Source organism: Ambystoma mexicanum, chromosome 10 (genome assembly GCF_040938575.1).
Source record: "Ambystoma mexicanum isolate Mex_15411 chromosome 10, UKY_AmexF1_1, whole genome shotgun sequence".
Lineage (NCBI taxonomy): Eukaryota > Metazoa > Chordata > Amphibia > Caudata > Ambystomatidae > Ambystoma > Ambystoma mexicanum.
In genome coordinates, this window is record NC_090932.1 from 887,727,843 (window position 1) to 887,754,413 (window position 26,571).

At 47.9% G+C, this 26,571-nt stretch overlaps 1 protein-coding gene across 2 annotated transcripts in view; it reads right to left on the minus strand.

Moving 5' to 3' along the window:
* Nucleotides 1-26,571, minus strand: part of LOC138491837 (anosmin-1-like) — a 550,452-nt gene that overhangs the window by 92,097 nt on the left and 431,784 nt on the right. For both annotated transcript variants that reach the window (XM_069618627.1, XM_069618628.1), the window contains exon 9: nt 6,465-6,617. In XM_069618627.1, the coding sequence (XP_069474728.1) occupies nt 6,465-6,617 (153 nt within the window). The remainder of the gene's footprint in view (nt 1-6,464; nt 6,618-26,571) is intronic.

The following is a 26,571-nucleotide window of genomic DNA, read 5'->3' on the forward strand; positions in this document are numbered from 1 at the left end:
TGCACGCTACTGGAAGAACCACTGCAGAGACTGGTCAGTTTTTACCTGATGAGAAACCCGGTGCGCAAATGATTGAACATTGGCATTTATACTTTGTATCGGAGTGGTCGCTTGTTTTGATAAGAGCGTTTTCGAAGGTCTCTGGTTCAAAGTCTATTCCATTGTTGAATATGGCAGCACAGGGAAACTTTGTATCAGAGTGGTCGTGTATCTATAAAAGAACGTTTTCAAAAGTCTCAGAGTGCTTTGCATTTCCATTAAAGTGAAACTAACCAATATCAAACCACATGCAGAATGAAACCGAACTTTAAAGATAAAGCAATATCTATTGAATACCGAACTGAACAGAAACGTAACTATTAAGCAGAACGCTACGCTTGCTGAATCCTGAAGGGATGGGAACTTTAAAATTAAGCTAAATTACTGCATGCCGAATGTCAAAGGGAATGGAACTTTAAAATGAAGCAACAGTGAATGGAACTTTACAATCTAAGCAAAAATCATTGCATGTTGAATTCTGAATTTAATGGAACTTCGAATTTATGGACAATTGAATTAACAGAACTTTTCAAAGGAGCAAGAAAAGTGACAAAGTGAAATAACCAATTAACTGAAAGCTTCAAACGCTTGAAAGCATATTGAACTCAATTATATTATTTGAAGAACACAATTAAAAGTTTATGGGCCAACGAAAGTGAGGAAGTAACCAAAAGGCCCACTTGTTTTTGATACAACATGAAAGACTTGGGGAAGGGAACTCTGAAACTTAAGGAGCTACATTTGTTGTCTTGAGCACAGAGCCGCAAGACCCTTTTGTGTTTGAATTGTGTTGCCTAAAACTTGGGGAAGGGAACCCTGAGTATTGTTTAGAATTATTTAACCCTGAACTTAGGAAAGGTAATCTTGTGACTTTTTCTGGAACTGGTTTATCCTTGGAGAAGGAAGCTGAAAGAAAGCTGTGAGCTGGAAGAGGATCAGAATGTCATTTTTTATGGCCACTTGCTACTTCCTGGACTCTGACTTTGGAAAGGTATTCAAATGTAATCCCTGTGTCAGCTCTCCTTCTGAGAGCTTGTGCCATCACTGTAGTCACCCTTCCAGTTGATCCCTCTGCAAGGCGGGCAGACAGAGCTTTTTTGATAGGGTCACATGTGCTTGGGTCTTGAGTTCTCGATGCCAGTGCTTCCATTTCTTGTGGGAGGTAGAAACTTGTGTACTTGGGCATCATAGTCATCGCCTATTAGGCCCATTAAGTGGGACTCTCACTCTTTTAGACATGTTTCTCTGTTTGCCATTTTGTTTATTTTGAATGGTCTTTATTCATATTGTCCGCATTCTTGTATATTAACAATCTTGTAATTTGCCTGTTGCACCAAGATTCCATCGATCGGGCCAGTGTTGCCCACTCAGAATAACCAAATCACATCAATTCAAACCAATGTGAACATGTGTCTTTCCTCCACATTGCAGGATACATTGATTCCATCCTTTACTAAACGTGATCCTGAATCCACTCATTCTCTCTGGGCTAAGCTTGACCTCAACAAGGTCCCATCACCCACCTTCAGAGAGTACAGGTAACCACAACCATAGTGTAATGCTTTTGCTTGGGTACTTATCAGCCTATTGAGGTGGTGGCACCCATTATTGAAGATAGTGCTTGCCTATGTGTGTGTGAGGAACTTATTAATCAAGGGGTTGTCTATCCAACGTCAGAACTATCTCCAACCTGCTCATACTTGTTCTCTAGCTTTTGTCCTCAAATGGGCTATTGTAGGAATCCTAGAGGTGGGCCAGATTCTCAAAATCTTTTCCAGACCTAGTGATGAGATGTGCTAGCATCTCCTGGTTCATGTTTTTAGAGGCTTTGCAAATGCACCACCCCCCTGTTTCAGTTTCCCTAATCGAGCTGCCAGGAGCTGGGAAGATGAATTGTAATCTATAAGGAGGCTTGTGGTCGAGCCAAGCCAATCTCTTCATAGAAGGCGATCAAGTTCCTCCAGGGGCTACAGAAGTTATTCAGGCGCTAGCACTGGACCTCTGTAGGAAGAAGAATGATTGTTGACAAACTAGCGTTAACAGGGCTACTTGCCGCTTTTTCAGACTTCCAAGAAGCACATTTTGGTAATCTTCGAGCCAGAACCCCCATGAGCGTTCTATGGGACTGCATGGCAAGGTAGTGGCAACCCATGTGTGCAAATGCTCAAACCCAAATGAAGCTTTAGGCAGACAGAGCAACTGTGGGGCCCAACGTCCAGGCAGAGCCTTTCCATGAGTCTGCGGTGGAGGTAAGGATTGGAGATAATAATGTCTTCAAGTGCGTTTGTATATTTAAGTCTCTACATGGATTGGGACTACAATGGAAACTACAGTAGAATAATAGAGGGGTGACAACCACAATATCAATGAAAGCGACTGCCGAGGGTTACGGACCAAGCTGCATCCATTTGGCATCTAGCTTTGTTCTCCATCATGAAATGTCCATCAAAAAGAATAAGCCTTGAATTTATGTTTTTTTAGAGAATGTTTTGAAGAAGCAGCCATGACAAATCATGCTACTGTACCATTAAAAAATACACTCCTTATCTAGCACAAAAGAGTTTTTTTGTGATACAACTAAGTGCCAACATACAACTGGGAGAACCTGTCCAGCTGAATATGGCTACAGTACATCAAGAGCACCACCCTTCCAGAGTATAACCAAGAAGGATGTTTCTCATGTTTTCCAGAGCATGAGCCTCCTCTGGACTCCTCCAGTGGGATGTAAACGTCTTGTGCTGCCGGACAAGGAGCTGATTTGATAGATTGATCCCAAAGGGTCCCTGGTAAACAACTGATATCCTTTCAAATCAGTGGTTCATCATTTTCTAATCTCATCTGCATCACGTCCCATATTTCAAACTTCTAACTGCCAGCTTTGGCTACTCATGCTACACAAACAGGTAGCTTACATGCATGTTAAAGTATGTTTTGTGCAGCAGTTGCGTATTGTGGGTTGTGGTTACATTTGTAGTGTGTTGGACATTGTTTGTGTTAGCGAATACGTTAATGTGCACCCAGTGTCGTTACCTCAACAATGCCATTCACACGTTTTGTAGACTTTACACTTTACATCGTAAAATGTATTTTTTCCCCACTGTCAGGTTCACGTTCAGCACCTCCTTGTATTGCACCCCAAGAAGGGATGGAAACAAGCCCTTGAGAGTGGGGAAAGAAGCAACAAAGCAGGGTGGCATCTCTGGCTTTTCTAAGTATACAGTGCCTGGGACAAGGAAACAAGCGCATGGCAGGGATAATAGCTTAAGGTCCATTTTAAAGTTCACACTCACCATATGGGTCAAGATAGGGGAGGGGGCTAAAGACTGACGGGGCCTAGGAGATCTCACTATAACTCAAAAAGAACAACTCAACCAAATAGTGCAGCATGGGGGTATCACATTGTAGAAATACATTACCTAAGTCCCTCGCATACAAGTCCAGGTTCCCTGGTCTACAGTAGGATCCAGTTTCCAAGTTACAGAGTTCCTAAAATAGGGTGTAGCAACCACAACGATGTTCTTGATCTCAAATCAGACTCATTGCTGAGGCCTTAAAGTTCCTAGAATAGACCATCCAGCTCTTCTCTGTGGACCCTTCTGGGTTCCTTCCCGGTTGGTTGCTTTCCTACACTCTTTAAGTTGTTACGACACATGCCTGAAAGCAAGAACGTATTATTCCGTTCTGCCTTAGGGACTACCCGAGTCTATTAGCAATAGGAATTGTCCCCACTCCTGCCTGGTGGTGCTTGTCTGAGAGAAGTTATTCCCACCATCCAACCATGAGTAGCTCTTCTGGACTTGAACCCCCAACAGGCTCAGTCTTTCTTTTTGTTCCTTGCAGAAACTGGGTTTTAACACTGAGCTGGCTAGAAACATTTATCCTCCTCCAGTGTCAATCAGCAGCCTGTGCCAGGATATGGGCTATAGCCATATGCGGACAACGCCATTATTTTTGACAAAACCCTGATAGGATTAGAACGGACCTTGGACAGTTTAAACTTTTACTTCGAAAGTCTGGACCTCAAATTAAATGGTGTGTAATGGAAGGTCCTGATTTTAAATGAAGTAAAGTCTAAATGGAAATCTCATACGTGGACAGTCCAAGGATGTGCTTCGGAGGTAGCAAAGGAGTTTAAATATCTGGGCAGCATAGTGTCATGAAATAAATGTAAAGCTGAAATATACGGGACATTTACAACTTCCTTTTTGGATTCGGCATCCCAGCTCCGACTGTTTGACAACAAGTTCGGACGTTTTTCAATGCTGCCCATGCTGAAATTGTACAGGCAAAAAATCTTGAGCCATGTCTGATATTTGGTGTTGAAAACTTGGGAGTTGCCATAGATTGGGCACCAATAGAGTCTCTCCTCTGGAGAAGGTCCCTGCACTTGCCCAATTCACATCCGATTGCGGAATTAAGCCACAAACTGGGTCTGCTATCCGTTGGTTGCTTGGTCCAATGGAAAATGTTACAAACGTATGTGTTAATATTGGCTCCCCCACATGCATCTTTGTACATAACATTGGGTCAAGAACCTTCTAAAGCTATCTGTAAACCATTAGTGGCCTGGAAGGTAAACTGCGAGCTGATACTAACAAGGATTGTCTCTTCTGCTGCGGAACTTGTTAGTAACACCATTAAGGTGAAAAGTAAGATACAAACTAACAAATGGCTGAAAAACAGGACAATTCTAATGCATTATCGATGTTTCAATGACCATTTCGAACACAATACAAAAAGCTTCAACACCTTATCTTCTTATTTGAACAAGCACCCATCCAGGGACTTCCGAATGAAGGCCATGAGATTAAGATTCAACCCGTATTTGACAAAGGAGGTCCAAGGTTCATGAGAAGGCCGGGCTCCCAGTTTGAGAGTGTGTTGTTACTGTAACCAGGTGCAGGAGACACTAAAACACTTATGTCTGGTCTGGAATGCCCCAAGGTCACCCATCTCTGATATGAGAAGTTGGGTAGATGTATCCACAATCTGTGGGCTATACCTGCGGACCACTTATGGATCTGCATCTTAAATTTAAATGAAATAAGTATTTTAATTGCAATCTTTGAATTTTTAGAAAAAATCTTGTCTTCTGATTGTTGATTTAATACGGAATTTTTACCTTACATTGAAACACATTCAAAGTTGTATTGTAAAATTAAATAATAATGCTTAAATTATGTCCACATTTTGATGTGTTAATTGATGTACATTTCTTTTTGACTGTGTGAAAGGGTTTAAATATTAACCAAATGCACAATAAAATAATTGAAAATAAAATAGGCTAGTACGACTTCTGCCCCTTAGTGGGGCCTTTGCCAGCAACTGGTAACAGTCAGACTCAAGCAGCCTCTCTGTAATGTGACCCTTTGTTCCCTGCCTGTGACAGGGGCTGAGTTATAGTGCTCAGTAAGTTGCAGCTCCCTCCTTCTCCTACAGCAGCACCAGTCTAGAACGGTGTTCCAACTCCCTCACACTCTGGTACACTCTTCTTCCTTGTGTACCACTCAGCCTGGCTTGAATGGCACAATAATGCCCTGGATTGGTTGGACCACTTTTCTACTCGCTATGGGACCCAGGATTTGTTGGGACCTCCTTGTTTCACCTTCCTCCATGTGATTCACCTCCGCTCCTCATCACTTGCATGTGGTTTGGGTCTCCCTCTTCTCAGTGTGTCTCTGCACTTCAACCCTCTTCCCTGCCAGCAAACTATTCTTCTCCGACTCTGTTATGTTTATGACTTGCAGATCCTTAGGTCACCAAATGTCTACAATCGATGTTGAGCGTGTCTTTCCTAGCGCAAGCAGGCTCGCAATCTGCTTGTAAATGTACACATTTTTATTTTACTATATTGTTTCCAGTGGTCGAAGTGGGCAGGAGCGGTTGTGAACGGTGCTCCTCTGCTTTTTTTCAATTAAGTTTTACTGTTCCTATACTTTTATTTAAAAAAGAAACTGTTCCAGAAAGGTTTCGTTTTAAAATAAAAGTGTAGTAATCAGTTGAAACTTGCACTTCAGTGCACCACAGTGAACATTCCCTCAAACAGCAGGCACATTTGTTTGGGGGTTTGTATTGTGCACGGGAGGGGGCATGGTGACGGGGTTTGTGGGGAATGGGGTAGGCCAGCAGCGAACATAGTTCCACTACTTCTTTTCATACACTTCGACCACTGACTGTTTTTACTGTTGCAAACCCTGCAGAGGTATTTAAACCCCTCACAATGCCCGAGTTCCTTGGTCTGCAACTTGGAGTGTTATCCCTTGACATATAATGTATACTTGATCAATCATATGTTTTTTTTCTGTATTCATGCATAGATACTTTACATTGGTAGCTTTGAAAAAGAATACAAGAAATCTCCCATCATGCCTATGGGCTATCCTGCCTCTGACGTTGCCTCCTTCTCTTTATTCTGGTTTGCTTACCTTCTGCTTTTTTCCAGTATATTTTCACTTGCAGCTGGCCATCATGGTAATATGGAGAGGCCGCTTCCACCTTTCTTATGAGCGATGTTTTGGTTACTGCTGGTAACTCATTAGATACTTCAACATCTGGGCTCAGATGATGAGCGTTCAGATCTGAAAACATAAGAAACGAAACGTATGCACTTGAGAGCTAGCAGTATTATATATCTCAATCAGCCACTCACGTCAGAGAAACAATTAATTGCATAAGTGTCACGCATTGCTAGCAGCTGCAGGTTGAGTGGCTTTAGCTTAAAGAGTGGACAGCTGTACATTGCAGTGATTATTTCCCTTCAATAGACAATCTTCTACATTGCAAAACAATGGAAGGAAAGAGATTGACTGAAACATTATTGTCTAGGGAGCCGTTCAATAATACTAGTTAGTACCCGTTGAGGGCGCAATCAGAATGAAACAACCATTCTGATTGGCCCTCGCCGAGGCATTACCCGGCCAGGAATCCCTCGGTCGGGATTACACGGCCATTGTACCTGGCGGGGGCGTGGCAGCCCCTCAGCCAATGAGGGGGCTCGAAGCGGAGCCATCCCCGCTCCGAGCCTCCCCACGGCTGAGAGGCTGCCTTCGCCCCCCGCCGGGGACTCGCGTAAGGCTTTTTTTTCCCCTTTCCTCCCTCCCCCCTGCCCTCCCCACCCCACTTACCTTCAGCCTCCTTTGTCCCCGGTGGGGGACGATTTCAGCCTCCAGCCGTGTGGAGGCTCGGAGCGGGGCCATCCCCGCTCCGCACCTCCACACGGCTGGAGGCTTCCATCGTCCCCCGCCGGGAACGCAGGTACAGTTTTCCCCTCCCTCATTCCTCCCTCCCAACCCCACTTACCTTCTTCTCCTTTTTTTCGGGAGCGGACGCGCTGGGAACACTTCTGTTTCCAGCGCATCTGCTCCCGATGGCCGCCATGGAAAGGGAAAACGGACTCCGTTATCACTTTCCCGGCAGCCATTTCCTTGGTTGTTAGAAAAAATGCTTTTAGTGCCCCGGTCACGCAAATCTTGCGGGCTGGGGTACTAAAAGCAATATGACCCTCGCGGCGGGGGCATTATCTGAGTCATGAATGCCTCCGCTGCTCGGGTCATATTGCTTAATTATTGGCCTGCATCTGATGGATAGGCCATAGTCTTAGGCAGGGGTGTGTAAGTAACAAGCATTTTGTTTTACTGACCCACCGCTGACTAGTGATATTTGGGCATGCGTGTGCAGTGCTGAAAGCCTGCCATTTCTTTCTGTTTCATTGCTGGTAACTTGTCTCTTGAAAGGGAACTTTATGTGAGGGCTTGTACTGTCTTACAGATTGAATTCTAAGCAACCTTAAGAATGTTTATACAGCATTTCTCAGATTTGAATGCACTTCAAAATAATACACAACTATTTTTCCACTGCTTTTCTAAACATTAAACTCTCACATGCTTATATAGTTAAAAAGGTTGGTGTAAGGGTTGGGATGGTGAGGGTAATGGGAGATCCCAGGTACAATCCTCAAGGGTATTATAGTCTTGGTGGTATTTTGGGTATTGCGAGAAAATAATGAAAAAGAAATGCTGAATCTGCTTTTACTGCTCATTACGCAGGAACGTCAATGCCGAATCCCATATCACTGACTAAGGGGAGCGGGGGTTGCAGGGGTGTCACCCGCTCTCCTTGTTCAGTATAATGGATTCAGGGACGTCCTTTGTGGGTCGCTAGCGGTCGCAGCTGAGACCCATGCTGTCTAAACTTTGCCCCTGCTGAATACTCCCTTGCTACCCCTGGCCAAACACAAACTTGCTGCGGGCGGTCCTTTTTCCACCCCCTCGCTGCTGATGCTCTATATATCATTTTTAAATAAAATAATAAATATCCTTGTTAGGTACAAGCCATTGTCAATGCTGCACAGCTCTGTACAAGCCATTGTTAATGCTGAACAGCTCTTTGAATCTGTTTGGCAGTTTGATTCTTGCAAGGCTGTCAGATCGGGTTGAGCAGGACAACTGTACTTGCATCATCTCCATTAGGCATTCAAAAGGGACACAAGTCCTCCCGACACGGTCTAAACCTATATCTTATTGCAGCCAAGTTATTATTTAGCAGGAAAGAAGTGCTGTATGTGGCCGTAATGGACTTAGCAATAGCTTTCAACCTCTATATATTGTGTGTACACCAATTGATCTTGCGCTATGAAACACTTAGTGTACGAGTGCGATACACATAAAACATCAGTATCAATATCAATCTTTTGAGAGTAATCCTGGATGTGCAATTTACGGGTGTTTGGGCATGGGATTTGCTTCTACTTTTTACAGGTCAAAAACATAATGGAAAAGCCTCAAGAATGGCGCAAGCCATAGCAGGGAGTTTTAAATTCGCTAAGAGTGTTAACATTCAACGAGTTAAATTTATGCTGGGTGCCTACAAGGCTCAAGTAAAATTAGTCACCCTGTATGGCTCGAATATATGGGGCATAAGGAATGAGAGCTAATGCAAAAGATTCAAAACAGTTCCTGGAAAAATAATTGGGTCTTTCCACATCAGCCACTAGATTTGCCTCCCTCTGAAATGGAGGACTGAGGCTCACCTCCTAAAGTCTGGAGCAACTGAAAAGCCATGTTAACTTTCAGAATTATAGGTGATATCTAGCAAACAAACAGACCCTTGGCAGTCCCCCTGCTCAAATACACAACCACAAACTTGCCAAGATAAATGCCTCAAATTATCTTAAGGAGCCCCAGTCCCCTATTGAAGTGCTGATTTCAAAAATCTAAATAGCGCTACTGGCACACTCTCAATTTGAAAAACCGCTGAAAAGGGTGTTGGAGGCCTGGCGAGACCATGCGTCCAAATCTGGAATCAACTTCTGTATTCTGTTTGGGCAGAAGCTGAGTTTACAGGCTGTAAAAAGCGTTTTAAAACTTTTTTGTTGATCTCAGTGTTTCTCTCTATATTGGTTGTTCATACACTGTTTTCCGTTCCAGCAGCAAATCTTTGTATGAAATGTATATCATATTACTGTGATCTCGTAACCATGTTTTTCTTAATGTACTGGAACAATGCTATGTGATGCCACTTCCTATTGTGTCAAGGTGTGAACGGTTGTGTGCTATCACTTCCTGTGATGTCACTTGGGGGCAGGGTGCATCGACATCACTTCCTGTGATGTCATCAGAGGTCAAGGGTCACGTGATGTCACTTCCGCTACCCCTGGCATTTTGGTGAAATGACATCCCTGAATGGATTTGGGGGCTGCAGGGGTGTTCTCTGCTTCCATTGGAAGGATTGCAGCACCAGCGGATACTAAAGTTAAGAGAAAAAAAAAGAAAAGGACCCTGCGATGGAAGTCCCTATCCCCTTTATGGATAGGAAACTTATGGTGCAGGGAGACGAGCGAGTCGAGGTTCGTTCGGGAGTGAAGGTAAGTAAGCAGAAGAAAAGGTAAGTAGGAAGGGCTGGGATTCGGGTTGGGGAAAAGTGGTGCCGTGTGATCTCTGTGATTACTGTGCATGTAGTGTTCGGATTCAACATTTTCATATTCGAAATACCGGGGGAACGCAGTTATCACGTATTTCCGTATTTTGTGCATGATTGCAATTGAAGTAAAATAGCCCCTCTGCTGGCAGATGTCTAAGGATTTACACTTGGCTAAAGAAGTTCCTGCCCACCTCAGGCCCATGGATGATGTCCACAAATGTTGGAATGACATGCAGGGGTTGGTTTCACGCTACCAGAGGGAGGTCATTGCACCGGGAGGGGAAACCGTACCATCGCTGGCCCTGCGTCCATACGGTGACCCAGAACCTGGACTTTGCTGTCCTGGGGAGCCAGGTGGTGGGAGCTGGATCCCTCACATTATTTGGCGAGCACACACACGCTGCATGCAAGTACATACTGACATAGCATATGGAAGGTAACACTCCGCCCCTTGTGCACATATTCTGGGAATTGTACACCTGGATTGGCCTGTATTAAAACCAGAATAGTCACAGGAATGCTAAATGTACTAGCATCCCATCTCATCAGGTTTGTATACCTCTACCAGACACCAATGCCAGCATCATTGTGAGAACCATGCCTGCCGGAACCCACTGAGCATTCATGTCCAACATATTCTGGCACATACATCACCACCCACATTCATGACATATGTGGACAAGAATCATGCTGTGTTGCAATGAAATGTAAAATATTTGTGCAAAGCACACCTCGGCACTATGTATGAGACCTAATACTGCATTGTCATACAGTGGATGGGGAGGGTTGCGGAGTAGGGCGGAGGAAGAGACGGGTGGCAACCCTGTGATGTTGGTGAGCAGAGGTGGGAGGTGCAGCGGTCCCAAGCCTCTATATGGCTCCATGTGCTCAGGGCCACATATACTGGGGTAAATGCTCAGGTAGGGAAGTGTAGAGCAGCACATGTAGTAGACCATGCGGCGGGAACTGAGCCACTTTGGCAAAGCTATTGCCTTTTGGGGTGGTGCCACCAGGCAGCACATGTGAATAGATTGGCTGTCGGAGTGTAGGGGGATTGTGGAGTCGGAAGTAACCACGCTTCATGGGGCAGGCAGAGTAAGAAACTAAACTGGAAAGTCCTGGAAAGTGCATAGTGCAAGGGCACCCTCGATTACATGCAACCCTGTGTGAAATATTAGTTTATTTTATATCAATACCCTTTTATATCAATTTCCTTTTATGTTAAGAATAGAGGGTGTTGTATCTATTTTGCGTTTTTTAACAATAGATTGATAAATTAAGTTTGTAAATGTTGATGATTGAAAAAGTTGAGTAAGATCAACTAAATCAATAATAATAATTTTAAAAAATGTCGTATGGGTGAGATTGTGTGTCTTGGGGAGACACAGCGACTTACATACTGGGCACAAACTCACAGGTCCCCTTGCTGAGCAGACTAAAAGCATGACACATTATTGAAAGGTGCTTGAAGACAACCCTGCATTGAAGTGGGTGGTTTGATTTTGATTCATTTCTTACGCGCACCAAGCAAGCAATTGCATTCGGGCGCAGATGTTAACTATATGTTATATGTTTAACTGTGGAGGCTTAGGGTCACCATGGTTACTTAAGTTCATTTGAATAGGAATGTTTTTAATTCCTTTCTGAACGTTGCCAGTGTAGTGCATGAACGAATGCCAAAAGGCAGCTGATTCCACAGCTTGGGGCCGAACACGGAGAACCTCCTGTCTCCTTTAGAGGTGTATTTCCGAGGGACACATAGCAGGAGTTTGTCTCCTGAATGGAGGTCTCTGGTAGGGTAATACTGGTGGATTCTCGTGTTCAGGTATCTGGGTGCGAGTTTGTGGTAACATTTATAAACCAGACACGCCACCTTGAATTTAATTCGGTCCTCCACCATCAGCCAGTGGAATGCTTTCCGAGATGTAGAAACGTGATCTCTTTTGCCCAGGTGGGCAGTTAACCTCACTGCCGCATTCTGGGCCTTTTGTAGTCTTGACATATTTTTCATGGGATCCCTGTCATGAGACTGTTACAATAGTCAAGATGGGCATTTACCAAGGCTCTCACCCCCACTGGCTCATCTTGGGGTGTTAAAAAAGGAAGTACGTTCCTAAGCAAGGGCAGGGCGTAGTATACTGCTTTTATTTTTGCCCCAACTTGTGCTTCACTGGCCAAGTTTTCTTGCCAGATGCAACCAAGATGTTTTACTTTCCTAGAGAACGGGATGTTTTCACCTAAGATCTGTGGAGTTATGTGGGTTACTTCCTCTCTGTTTTTGTTCTCTGATCTGAAAAGGATTACCTCCGTTTTGGCTGCATTGAGCTGTAACTGGTTGCAAGCCATCCATTTTTTGACATCTTGCATACACCGGTCTATCCTTTCAAATTCCTCCGGCAGATTATCTGTCTCCACATAGATCTGCGTATCATCGGCATAAGAGTGGAAACATAGACCGTGTTTCCTCAGGATGTCAAACAGTGGTTGAATACATAGGTTGAAAATCAGAGGTGAAAGCGCTGAGCCTTGGGGGACTCCACATCTCAGTTGTATTAACTCTGAGAGGAAGGCTCCCAGGGCCACCTGTTGAGTTCTGTCTTGTAGGAAGGAATCAAACCAATCCACCACAACTTTAGCTGCTCTGCCTATACTTCCAATCCGTTGGAGTATAATTTTGTGGTTGATTGTGTCGAATGCTGCAGACAGATCGAGCATCAACAGTATTGTGTTGCTTCCTCTGTCCGCAGCTTCTAGTAGGTCATCCTGGACTGCCAGTAAGGCAGTCTCTGTCCCATTATTAGGGCGAAATCCAGATTGGTGTTCGTCCAAGATGTCTCCATTGTCGATGAACTGCTGCAATTGGTTACAAACAATTTTTTCAAGAATTTTAGTAGGCCAGCATAGATTAGCCACAGGACGGTAATTTTTTAGTATCATGGGGTCCAACTTGGGCTTTTTTAATAGCGGTTTTACCACCGCTCGCTTAAGTGAGCAAGGAACATAGCCCTCTGATAGGGATTTATTTACAAAAATTGTTAAAAAAAGGGGTGAGGTTGGCTGCTAAACGAATAGCAGTACATGCTGGTATAGGAAAAGCCAAGTCCTTAGTGGGTTTTAACTTGAGTATTAAAGCTTCTATATCTTCCTTCTCAATAGGTTGGAAGCGAAAGTTCTCCTCGGTTTCCTGGCTTTCTACTACTTCTCCCTCTTCTCCCCGTTCTTCCGCAGTTATCAATTCAGTGATGCTTTTCTGAATGTCAATGATTTTTTTTTCAAAAAAATAATTGAACTTATTTGCCTGTTCCTTAGAGTCGGCAGTCGGTACTGCCATGCATTCTGGGTTCCTGAACCTTGCCACTACATTGAACAGGGCTTTTGCCTGATTACCTGCTAGCTTAATTTTTTCTTGAAGGAAGTTTTTTTTGGCCTCAAAAAGGGCCTTTTTATAATCTTTTATTCGGGCTCTCGCCTTCACTGCGTCTTCAACTACTTTAGAGGATCTCCAGAGTTTATTTGCCTGGCGAACTTGTTTCCGCATAAGGCCCAGTGCTGGGGTATACCAAGATTTGGATTTTTTAACTGTCTTAAGTCTAAGTGGGGCATATTTATCACAAATTACCCTTAACAGATCTTCCCCCTTACTAAAAAATTCTTCACATGTCGTATTGGTATCCAGGCATGCCAATTGGTCTTCAATTTCCTTTCCTGGAATTTTTTCTAAGTCGGACATCTTCCGGCACCAAATTGGTGCAGTCTCCCGTCCTTTTCCCCTCTGATGTCCTATTTCTCTAATAGTCGCTAATTGTAAGTAGTGATCGGATCATAGGAGTGGAATAGTCTCTCCAAATTGAACGACACCCCCTCTTGCTGCGACAAGATCTAGGCAGTGTCCCTTCTTGTGGGAGGGTTCCCTAGTAATAAGCTCCAGATCATGATTGTCTAAGAGTTGCATCAGCGCAGCATGATGTGGATGCAAATTATCATTTTCTAGCCAAATATTCCGATCTCCTATACATAGTATGTCTTTATATTTGCTCCCCCATAATGTGAGGTGGGCATCTAATAATTCTAGAAAGTTCAGTAGAGGTCCAGGTGGTCTGTAGCCCAGCAGTACTTTCATAGTTTGGGTATGTGACACCGAAACTGAGAAAACCCCGAACTGGGTGTTATCATCCCAGTCTAGTTTCTCCAAGTGTGTAATAGTCATAGCCGACTTGTAAATTATAGCAATGCCCCCTCCTCTCCTATCTTCTCTATTAATGAACTGAATGGTATATTTTTCTGGGACCAGTTTATGGAACATGGTCTGTGAATCTTCTGTAAACCAGGTTTCTGTCAGGCATAACAGCCCCAAATCTAACTCTTGAATAAGCTCTCCCACCTCTACAGCGTGAGCCACTGCTGAGCGTGCATTCAACGAAGCAATTTTAAATGTAGTATTTCCCTCTCGCCCTGTCCTCTGCCGCACCCTTTCCAGTCCATGCTGGTGAATTTTATCCAGACATCTTAAGTACAAGTGGCCCTGCCCAGTATTCCAGGCTTTCATCTGTGTTCTTGTGTAAGTTACCTTTATTTTTTGGAGCTCCATCCTCTGTAGCTTTGACTTCCCCAAAATAGTAATAAGGCCCTGTGGCACCGAAAACCGGCAGCGTATCCCGCTGCTCTCGGCTGCAAACAGGCCTAAACCGGCTTCGCGTCAGCGCAAAGCGCTGACACGAGCCAGTTAAGGGCTGTGTCTCACCAGAATGACACGAAACGCGTGCGACTTGCACTTGGGTTTCTGGGAAGCGTAGTCCGTTTTCAACTACACGGAACTAACGCTCTCCCCAAGTCACGAGTGCAGGCAAGTAGGTAAACACTTACTGCATTACCCCTCAATGGAATTTAAGCATTTACACATTCTCTAATGTAAAAATAAAATACATAGTAAAAACGGCTTCATATAAAAAACGAAGTGAAGTAAAAAAGGCAGCACCTTCTAACTCTCTGGGCTGAAAAGCCACTTCCCACAACTAGTATAGCTAAGAAACTGCTTTGCGCTGACGCAAGCCAGTTAAGGGCTGTGTCTCACCTGAATGACACGAAACACGTGCGACTTGCACTCGGGTTTCTGGGAAGTGTAGTCCGTTTTCAACTACACGGAACTAACGCTCTCCCCCAAGTCACGAGTGCAGGCAAGTAGGTAAACACTTACTGCATTACCCCTCAATGGAATTTAAGCATTTACACATTCTCTAATGTAAAAATAAAATACATAGTAAAAACGGCTTCATATAAAAAACGAAGTGAAGTAAAAAAGCCACTTCCCACAACTAGTATAGCTAAGAAACTGCTTTGCGCTGACGCGAGCCAGTTAAGGGCTGTGTCTCACTTGAATGACACGCAACGCGTGCGACTTGCACTCGGGTTTCTGGGAAGCGTAGTCTGTTTTCAACTACACGGAACAAACACTCTCCCCCAAGTCACAAGTGCAGGCAAGTAGGTAAACACTTACTGCATTACCCCTCAATGGAATTTAAGCATTTACACATTCTCTAATGTAAAAATAAAATACATAGTAAAAACGGCTTCATATAAAAAAACGAAGTGAAGTAAAAATGGCAGCACCTTCTAACTCTCTGGGCAAAAAAGCCACTTCCCACAACTAGTATAGCTAAGAAACTGCTTCGCGCTGACGCGAGCCAGTTAAGGGCTGTGTCTCACCTGAATGACACGAAACGCGTGCGACTTGCACTCGGGTTTCTGGGAAGCGTAGTCCGTTTTCAACTACACGGAACTAACGCTCTCCCCCAAGTCACGAGTGCAGGCAAGTAGGTAAACACTTACTGCATTACCCCTCAATGGAATTTAAGCATTTACACATTCTCTAATGTAAAAATAAAATACATAGTAAAAACGGCTTCATATAAAAAATGTAGTGAAGTAAAAAAGGCAGCACCTTCTAACTCTCTGGGCTAAAAAGCCACTTCCCACAACTAGTGTAGCTAAGAAACTGCTTAGCGCTGACGCGAGCCAGTTAAGGGCTGCGTCTCACCTGAATGACACGAAACGCGTGCGACTTACACTCGAGTTTCTGGGAAGCGTAGTCCGTTTTCAACTACACAGAACTAACGCTCTCCCCCAAGTCACGAGTGCAGGCAAGTAGGTAAACACTTACTGCATTACCCCTCAATGGAATTTAAGCATTTACACATTCTCTAATGTAAAAATAAAATACATAGTAAACACGGCTTCATATAAAAAACGAAGTGAAGTAAAAAAGGCAGCACCTTCTAACTCTCTGGGCTAAAAAGCCACTTCCCACAACTAGTATAGCTAAGAAACTGCTTTGCGCTGACGCGAGCCAGTTAAGGGCTGTGGCCCTCATTAGGACCTTGGCGGAGGACCATGGCGCTATTTGCACCATGGTCCATGGCGCTAAGCTGCCAACTCCGCCATGGGGGTTGGCGGACTTACCGCCCCATTCCGAGGTTGGCGGGGCGGTAAGTCCCCAATCCCCATTTACCCTTCCCCATTCCCATTTCTGGCCCCGTAGGGGCATAATGGGAGTGGGGAAGGCGTTAATTACGCCACCGTAAATTACGGTGGCGTAATTAACAACAAGGTCCCTTAGCGCCATGGATTTTAACGCCTGCTAAAAGCAGGCGTTAAAATCACCATGGCGCTAGGGGAACTCGTACTCAGACGGTAAGGTGCGCCATGGTTTACGCCGGCGTAAACCCCTTACCGCCTGGGTCCTAATGAGGGCCCGTGTCTCAACTGAATGACACGAAAAGCGTGCGACTTGCACTCGGGTTTCTGGGAAGCGTAGTCCGTTTTCAACTACACGGAACTAACGCTTGTCAGGTTGCCCACATCGTTGTGTGGGCGGACCCCTGTTGGGTCCTCAGGGCATGACGTCCCGGACGTGACGTCAGGGGAAGGGGGAGGGATGAGGGAGGTTTCGGCAGTTCCGCCGATGCAGTTAATAAAGGAGGTTGAACACTGACCCGGCTCCTGCGTATCATTCCGGCGTGCGCCGGATCAGCTGCCTGGGCCCGCTTCAGTGTGAAGCGGGGACCCAACACTGGCGACGAGCGGGCGCGGACCCGCAGGCGCCGTGCCGAGGTCTGCAGCCGAGCAGTTTAGCGCGTCGGCGCGCCTCGGGCACGGGTGCCTACCCTGCAAGGCCCCGCCTCCCGCGTGACAGAGGCCTCACGTTCGGCCCATTCACCCTCGGAAACAATGGGTGCACCGTGTGAGCGCGGCCCCGGCTCCTGCGTGACATTACTTGTAAGCCGGGACAAGGGCGCTTCGGCACCGCCGGGCACGCATCGCTAGCGGCCCCGCCCCCGAGGTCGAGCGCGCCGTGTGAGCGCGGCCCCGGCCCCGCGTGACACAACTGACACCAGATCAGGGACGCCCACGGGACACGGGCGCTCCGAACCCGCGGAGGCACCCGCCACAAGTGGCCCCGCCCCCACACGCGGGTGTTCAAAAAAAAAAAAAAAAAAAAAAAAAGACGTGCTGGCACCCTGCACCCAGCAGGAGTACAGGCCAAAGGCCACAGGACAGGCCACAGGCCACACCGCGGAGAAGCACCAACGTAGGTGCACCTCACACAGCACAAAGGTCAGTGCCACAACACCCTTATGGCGGCGCAGTCATGTCGGACACTGCGACCACCCCGGCGTCCTCCTCGGGAGGAGCAGGACAGGCATCTGGAAGCGCCGACACTGCGCAGGACAACAACCTGCATGCACGCCAGGAAGGAGCAGTCCAAGTCATGCAGATGCCCAACCCATTTGAAATCAGAGACACCTCCAACCTGGGGCCCAGATGGAACATATGGTTACGAGACTTCAAGTTCTACACAGGGGCCATAGGATTGTCGGATGACACGAGGCTGAAAAACACACTGTTCATGGCAGTGGGACCGGCGGTAAGAGACATTGCGGGGGAGTTGCTGGACGTAGACACCGTCACATATGGGGAACTACAGGCCAAACTGACCGAATACTTCGCTCCGCATACAAACGTGGATTATGAGCGCCACATGTTCCACACAACAAGACAGGAAAAAGGGGAGTCCATAGACAGTTTTGTGATGCGACTACGCATCAAACTGAAACATTGTGAATTCCACAGGTACACCAACGAAGAGGTGCTCAGGTCCCAAGTGATAGCTGGATGTCTCTCACAGCCTTTCCGCAAACAACTGTTACAGAAACAACGGTCACTAGAAGAAATCCTGGCGCTGGCCCGCATGGAAGCAGCGGTGGACTCGCAACTGGACAACCTCGGCAAGGTGTCCATTCACCAACCCAGTGACAACGCAGAAGTAATCAACAAGATATACACCCACCCAAGTCTGACCAGCAAACACCCCGACGCCACGTGCTTCAAATGCGGCTACGAATATCCACACACAGGTACATGCTCAGCCATAGGGCAGAAGTGCGCCGCGTGCGGGGGAATGGACCATTACAAGGCCATGTGCAAGAACGCCCCGACCCACTCAACGCCCAAACACCGATACCAGGAAAGGCGCAGGCCCACACCACAGAGCCCGCCCAGGCCGCCAGCGGACAGCGAGAGGCGGCGTACCAGGAAAGAAGAAGGAGACCGCAGAAGTCGCTACACACGCGAAGACAAACGGTCATCGGAGGACACTAGAAGATCACACAGGCGGCGTTTCGTAAGATATGTGGAGACCCGATCCCCCACCAGCACGGATACCCTCTCGTCAGAGGAGGATCAGAGAAGGAGAGGGTACGTGTGGGCCCTACAGGACAACACGACGGCCACCCAACACAGCCCCATTTTGACACTCCAAGTAAACGACACACCACTGAAGTTTCTCGTGGACACCGGAGCGACGGTCAATATCATCAGCGAAAGCGCATATCAGTCTTTGACCGCCCCACCAAAGATCCGAAAAGCCACAGTGGACATATACCCCTATGGATCCAGGACACCCCTGCCATGCAAAGGCATGATCACAGCCACATGCACACACAAAGGACACTCGGCGAAGATCCCACTGTACATTCTAGACACAGAAGCCAACAGCGGGTGCATACTGAGCTTCCGGAAAGCAGTCGACATGGGACTGGTACACATCTTATACCAGTTGATGGCCCACAAGTACTTCGCGAAACCGGACTCAATTGAACAATCATTCCCCAGACTCTTCACAGGTCTAGGCAAACTACGCAACCGGAAAGTGCACCTCCACATCAACCCTCAGGTCAAACCGGTAGCCCAACACTACCGAGGCATCCCGTTCAACATCCAGAGACAAGTAGAAGAGGAATTGGACAAGCTCATCAAAATGAATGTCATAGAACCCGTGTCAGGCCCGACACCATGGGTCTCACCCATCGTCCCCGTCCCAAAGAAGTCACCAGAAGGATCCATACGGCTATGCGTCGACATGCGTAGAGCCAACACAGCCATCGAAAGGGAGCGACATCAAGCGCTGAGAATCACGGACATGATTCACCTCCTCCACGGAGCGAGGATATTCTCCAAATTAGACCTCACAAAAGGTTACCACCAGATCGAAATAGCACCGGAATCCCGGTACATCACCACGTTTGTCACTCATCTCGGCCTGTTTCAGTACAAAAGGCTCAGCTTTGGCATATCCTCGGCCGCTGAGATCTTTCAGGAGGAGATCCACAAGGTGATCAGGCACGTTCCCAACTGTCTGAACTATTCAGACGACGTCCTGGTATACGGCAAATCGCAGGAAGAACATGACCTGGCACTGCACAGAGTATGTCAGGCGCTAGACGATGCAGGGCTCACCCTAAACAAGGCTAAGTGCGAATTCTCCAAAGGATCGCTGAGGTTTTTCGGGCACATCTTCTCAGATAAAGGCATGAGGCCAGACCCAGAGAAAGTGGAGGCCCTCAACTCAGCCACGCCCCCCGTCAACACTACAGACCTCAGATCGTTTCTGGGACTGGCCAGCTACTGCTCCAGATACCTGAAAGACTATGCCACCGTCAGCAATCCCCTACGACTTCTCACCAGGAAGGACACGCCGTTCACGTGGTCAAAGGAGTGCCAAGCAGCATTCGAAGCGATACGAAGGGCCATCACACAGGCAGAGGACATGGCATATTTTGACGCCAGCCATGATACCGAGCTGATAGTGGACGCCAGCCCTGTGGGACTGGGCGCCATATTGATACAAAAAGACCACAGGGAGCCACGGTCCACGCACGTGGTAGCATACGCCAGTAGGAGCCTGACGACCACAGAACAGGCATACTCTCAGGCGGAAAAAGAAAGCCTTGCGGTTGTCTGGGCCTGCGAATACTTTCATCTATTCCTCTTTGGCAAGGAGTTCACTATCGTCACGGACCACCAGGCACTACTCACCATATACGGCAGCCCGAAGGCCAGGATGCCACCAAGAATTGCCAGGTGGGGACTCCGCTTGCAGGACTACAGGTTTACCATACAACACCGGCCAGGTAAAGAGGAAAACCCTGCGGACTATCTCTCCCGACATCCCATGCCCACGACGGCGTCCCAACCGTCCATAGCGGACGCGTACATCAACTACATTATTCACCACCTACAACCACTTCCGGTAGGGTGGCTGGAGCTGTCCGTCCAATCGGAAGCAGACCCAGCACTGCGAATCGCCCGGCACTGCCTTCAGGTAGACAAGACGGCCCTCATGAAACAGCAGGCCAGAGGTGAAGCGGAAACCACGAAAGAAGACATCAAGTGGCTAGACCAAGTCCGCGACGAGCTGACCGTGGTGGAGGATAACGTCATACTAAAAGGCTGCAAGGTCATCGTCCCGAGAACCCTCCGAGAAAGGATAATACACCTAGCCCATGAAGGACACAGGGGCGTAGTCGCCACAAAGCGCCTCCTTCGCCAGAAAGTCTGGTTCCCCCAACTTGATCGCCTGGTGGAAAACATAGTGGGCAACTGCCACGTCTGTGCACAAGTGGCACCCCCGCCACACCCGAACCCCCTACAACCCTCACCGCTGCCCAACAAAGTGTGGGAAGAACTGGCAATAGACCTATTCGGACCACTGAATAACGGGACACACGTGGTTGTACTCATGGACGAGCACTCAAGATACCCGGACGCCCAGATAGTAGAGAGCAGCGCCACGACGTGTGTCATCCCAGTCATCGACAGGATGCTCTCTGTCTATGGCATCCCCAAGATCATAAAGTCCGACAACGGTCCCACGTTCATCAGTCAAGACTTTCAACAATTCGCAAAATACATGGGGTTTCAACATCGACGCATAACCCCCCGGTGGCCACAGGCCAACGGCATGGTCGAGAGATTCATGGCCAACATAAAGAGGACCCTACAAATAGCCCATGTGCAGAACAAGCCATTCGAACAGGCCCTTAATCAACTCCTACGAGAATACAGGCACACCCCCCACAGCACAACGGGTGTATGCCCGGCAGACCTGATGTTCCGAAGACCGATCACCACGCGACTACCTGAGGACCCGAGACCACAAAATCCAACACCGCTGGAACAAGAAGCGCAAGCAAACGACACCGCAAACAAAGCGAAAACAAAGGAGATCACGGACAGGAAAAGGAGGGCTCGGGAGAACACAATGCAACCAGGAGACGAAGTATGGCTAAAACAACCCAAGAACAGGAAAGAAGAAGCCACCTTCGCACCCACACCGCTGGTCGTGACACACAAGAAGGGTTCCATGGTCACCGCACAAAGAAGTGACCACTCAACAATAACCCGGAACAGCTCGCACTTCAAACGAGTCAGACTGACTCCAGCCGGCCAATGGACCTGGGACCGAGATAGTGAGGAGGACAGACCACGCGAAGAAGCATATCAGGGAGACGGAGAAGAGTCAGAAGACGAAGCGCCCCGCTCCCCACCCGCCAGGGAAGAACCGACCCCGAGCAAGACAACACGACCGCAGAGGAGTCGCATGAAACCGATGCGACTCATCGAGGAGATGGGGTAAGAGAGGAGCCCTTCAACTAACATGTTAAAAAGGGGGGAGATGTCAGGTTGCCCACATCGTTGTGTGGGCGGACCCCTGTTGGGTCCTCAGGACATGACGTCCCGGACGTGACGTCAGGGGAAGGGGGAGGGACGACGGAGGTTTCGGCAGTTCCGCCGATGCAGTTAATAAAGGAGGTTGAACACTGACCCGGCTCCTGCGTATCATTCCGGCGTGCGCCGGATCAGCTGCCTGGGCCCGCTTCAGTGCGAAGCGGGGACCCAACAACGCTCTCCCCCAAGTCACGAGTGCAGGCAAGTAGGTAAACACTTACTGCATTACCCCTCAATGGAATTTAAGCATTTACACATTCTCTAATGTAAAAATAAAATACATAGTAAAAACGGCTTCATATAAAAAACGAAGTGAAGTAAAAAAGGCAGCACCTTCTAACTCTCTGGGCTAAAAAGCCACTTCCCACAACCAGTATAACTAAGAAATGCTGACTAATGCATTGCCGGGGAACTGGCAACAGTGGTGAGGGTGATAGGCAGGGCCAATCTCAGGACCCGCTCCTGGCCCGTGCTGTTTGAAAGCGGGCTGTGAGGGTCAGCGGGATCTAGGTGGTCCAGTGTCGGGGATGCCGGCACTCATGTGGAAGGAGCCGGATGACGGGGGCCCTCTGCCTCAGAGTGGCACGCATTGTGCAGCAACCAGGGGCTGCAAGAACACACACAAGACAGGAGTTGGTGGCATTGACTGCTGAGCAGGGCTCTGCTCGGCCCTTTATTGTGTCGGTCACATGGTGGTGCTGCACCATGTGACATGGCACGAGCCCTCGGAACGGGCCCTCGTCACAAATTCTCGTGACAAGCGTATGAAATAAAACAACAACATTGGAACAATTTGTGCCCCTCCTCAAACATACAACAACGATTGATCCATTTGGGAGCAGTGGGGGAAAACACCATCCCCTACATGGGGCATCAATACATTCAAAATTACTACATTTCAAAATCAGCCCATGGGGACGTTGAACATGGGCCCTGGGGGAGGGGGGTGGGGAGAGAGCGCCCCACTGGCCGATAAAACCGCAACCAGGGACACTGGGGGCCACATAGGCACTTTAGTCCTTAGGGGGAGCTCCTCCATGTCAGTCCAGGAAAATGGGGCAGGGCTAACAGCAGCAGCAGGATTGCTGAGCTCAAATTAAGCAATCCCGTGCAGGAAAACAGCTTGACACCCGCATCGCTGTTTATTGGTAGTCCTTGCGGGCACTGAACATTCTCGCTGGCAGGAGTCACTGCCATGCCGTGCATGTGCTCCCACTGGCAGGAGTGCTTTGCTTGAGGGTACTTGGAGAAGGCCCAAGCAGCATGACCTGCTCCTGGCTCTTGGCCGCGAGGATAGGCAGGGTCACTGCAGTCTTTGCGGGCACTGAGGGCTCCCGCTGGCAGGAGTCCCTGCCGGCAGGCAGCGTGTCTGGGCCACGTCGTGCATATGCCCCCATTGGTAGGAGTGCTTTGCTAGCACGATGTGTCTGGCTGTGGGGAAGCCGAACCATCCATTCTGGCCACCATCTCGGCCTCTGATGGTTCCCACATGTGAGAGCGGGTCATGGTTGGGTGCCGGGGAGGGCGACGTCTGGGAGGGCTTGATGGCCCAGGGTTCTGCTCTTGTTCCGGCTTCATCCACGATGGTAGGGAGTTTCGCTGTCGCTGCGGGGGCAGGCTCCGTGAGGACCAAGCTGCGCCACGCTGGCAGTGTGGCAGGGACAGGCTGTGTCCCTTTGATGTGAGGGATCGCGGGGGGCCAGATCTCATCCTTGTTGCCAGTTGTTGCATTACTGGGGGACCAGCAACAGTGGAGAGGGTGTTGGGCAGGGCCAATCTCAGGCCCCGCTCCTGGCCTGCGCTGTTTGACAGCGGGCTGCGAGGGTTAGCGGGATCCAGCTGGTCCAGTGTCTGGGATGACGGCACTCATTGTGGTAGGGTCAGGGTGACAGAGGCCCTCATCCCTCTGCCTCAGAGGGGCGTGCATGGCACCATAGCCAGGGGCTGCAAGAACACCCACGAGACAGGATTCAGTGACATTGACCCCAGAGCGGGAAGCCGCTCACCCTTTATTGTGTCAGTCACATGGTGGTGCACCACGTGACATGGCATGTGCCCCAGACACAGTCTCTAGTCACAACACTGATCATAGTTGGTATGACACACAACAAGATGTTCTTACCTGGCTAACCCTCCACACAAAGCATACACCTTCCTCCTGAGCTCCTAGCCAGGAACCCCTGTGCAAGGCACCATGACAGCAGCAAGCAACTTAGGGAGACCTTGGATAAATATGCACGGCGAAAAAGAACAGTATGTGTGTCCTCATGATGTAGTGGATCATGACTTGGTCAGAGGAACCTACCATATTGCTTTATTTAGGGACAGCTCACAGAAGTAGTAAATCCTAAGTTCCAGTGACAAGACACTCAGATGCAAAATGGCACGAATTGCAGGCACACTCTCGTTTCACTCTGTTAGGCAAGTAACTGTCTACCCTCTGTTTTTTCCACAGGAGAGACAGAAATTAAATCGGATGATGATGTGACTTTTGTACCACTATCTGGCACAATTCATTAGGCAGCATGTCTTCTGACACAGCCACCATCACAAATGCTCCCGCCACAGCTGCCGCCACCATCACAGCTCCCACCATAACTGGTTTAGCCAATGCTGGAACTTAGTAATCAAGGAACTCCTGTGGCTTGAAAGAAACCAAGGATGGGAAAGAAATTCAGCAGCCTGGCTGCCTTGGAATTGGTTGACAAACAGGCACCTACAACGCCTGCCCCTTCTGCCCAAACAGAAGTTGCCACCATTACGCTTCATCTGTCATATGCCTTATTGAGTCTCCTGCAGCTTGCCAAGGCTGCCCATTTGGAGCTTCAGAAGGAGTTAGTGGAGGACACAGCAGGGCCTAAGGGTGGAGATCCATGTGTGCATCATCCTCGTTACTATCAGTAAGTGGCCTTCAACTGATGATGTAGAGGTTAATGCTCATGTGGCTCTCCATGACCCAGACTACCTTCCCAGTACAGAAGCCCCACACACAACAGGGAATCCGCTGATGCAGGGAGGCCAGTAGGCTGCGTTTGATTGGGCAGCTGCCCACCTCCTTGGGTGTCCAGCATCTGCAAGATAGACATGCATCATGACGCACACAAGCAGCTTGCAACACGGCATGTGGAGGTGCTGTGCTCCATGCAACAGACACTAGTCTAAGGAGACCACAAGGTAGACAGGCTTCTGAGCTGCTTCTGCCCGATGCCTATGGAGCGCACAGAAGCCAACACTTTGCAGGATCAGAATACACTGAGTCCATGGCGCAAAGTTCTGGGCTGCTCTCTGGAATCCTGGGGAGGATGGAGCAGCAGGGGGCACTGAGCCAGCTCCACCGGTGGGATCCATCCTCTACTTCGACATCTAACCCCACCTCAGAACCTTCCATCAGTCAGAACCCACAGCTGAGGTCGGCAAGGGTGGCAGCGCAAAGTCAAGAGCGGATGGAGGAGATTAGGGGGGAAGGGGCTGCACCAGAAGGCTGTGTTAGTGACAGTTGGGCTGGGGGGGTGTTAGGATGAGATTGTAAGAGAGTGTGTTAGTCAGACTTTGGCCAGGCAGGTGGTATGATAAGTCAATACACAGGGGAGTATGTTAGTGGGGGTTAGGCTAAGTAAGGCCTCTGAGGAGGAAATTCTATATAAGGGAATATATAATTTGTACAGTAATTTACCCTGTTCTGTTTTCCTTCCGCTATTCATGATGTATTTACATGTGCAACATATGGGTGTGAATTTGGGCGAAAGTAATGTGTAAGATATTAGGGTTGTTAGAAGAAATTGTCCATTAACTACTTGCTGGCAATGCAGCCATCAATGTCATCAAGCAGGAGCGGTCGTTGCTGCCATTCATTGTCCTCAACATCGCTGTTATAAATAATGTCCTGAAGTGGAGTATCAGAACAGGGGCACATTTAGGCAACGTCCCAAAAATGCACTAAAGTATAAGCTGAGAAAGTCACTGTGAGAAAAGCACGCTGTGATAAGGCAAGCAGCCCCATTTAGTAAAAGCAGCCCCATTTAGTAAAAGGCTTCATGCTTCGGCGAGCAGAACACCAGTTGTCATGCTTTAATTAGGCCACAACACACACACATTTTTATATATATATATAATAACACATAACCATGTGCCTCTTAGCTAGACTCAGCATAATTTTGCTTTAGTTTTAAAAATCTATAGGAGTGTTTATATTGCTGAATACATGATCACCATTCTTTTACATTAGCTGAATGCACTGCATGTAAGCTTTGAGATGAAACGCTCCCCCATCACCCCACAGCAGAAAGCAGCACTCAGACTTTTGCTGAGAGGCACATATTCCAAAGTTGCAACATTTTACACGGCCACAGTCCAGATACAGCGCAGGAACTGGTTAGAGCGAAGTGAAGGCAAACAAGTTTTCCCAGAATTTAGTTTGTGTAGTGAGATCATAAAAGTGCAACATACAATGATACTAGACTCCGGAGCTTTAAAGACAAGACATTGTACTATGATTGATCATACTACGTACGTTTTGCTGAAGTTCCCAGAGCCATGTCCCAGAGAAAATAT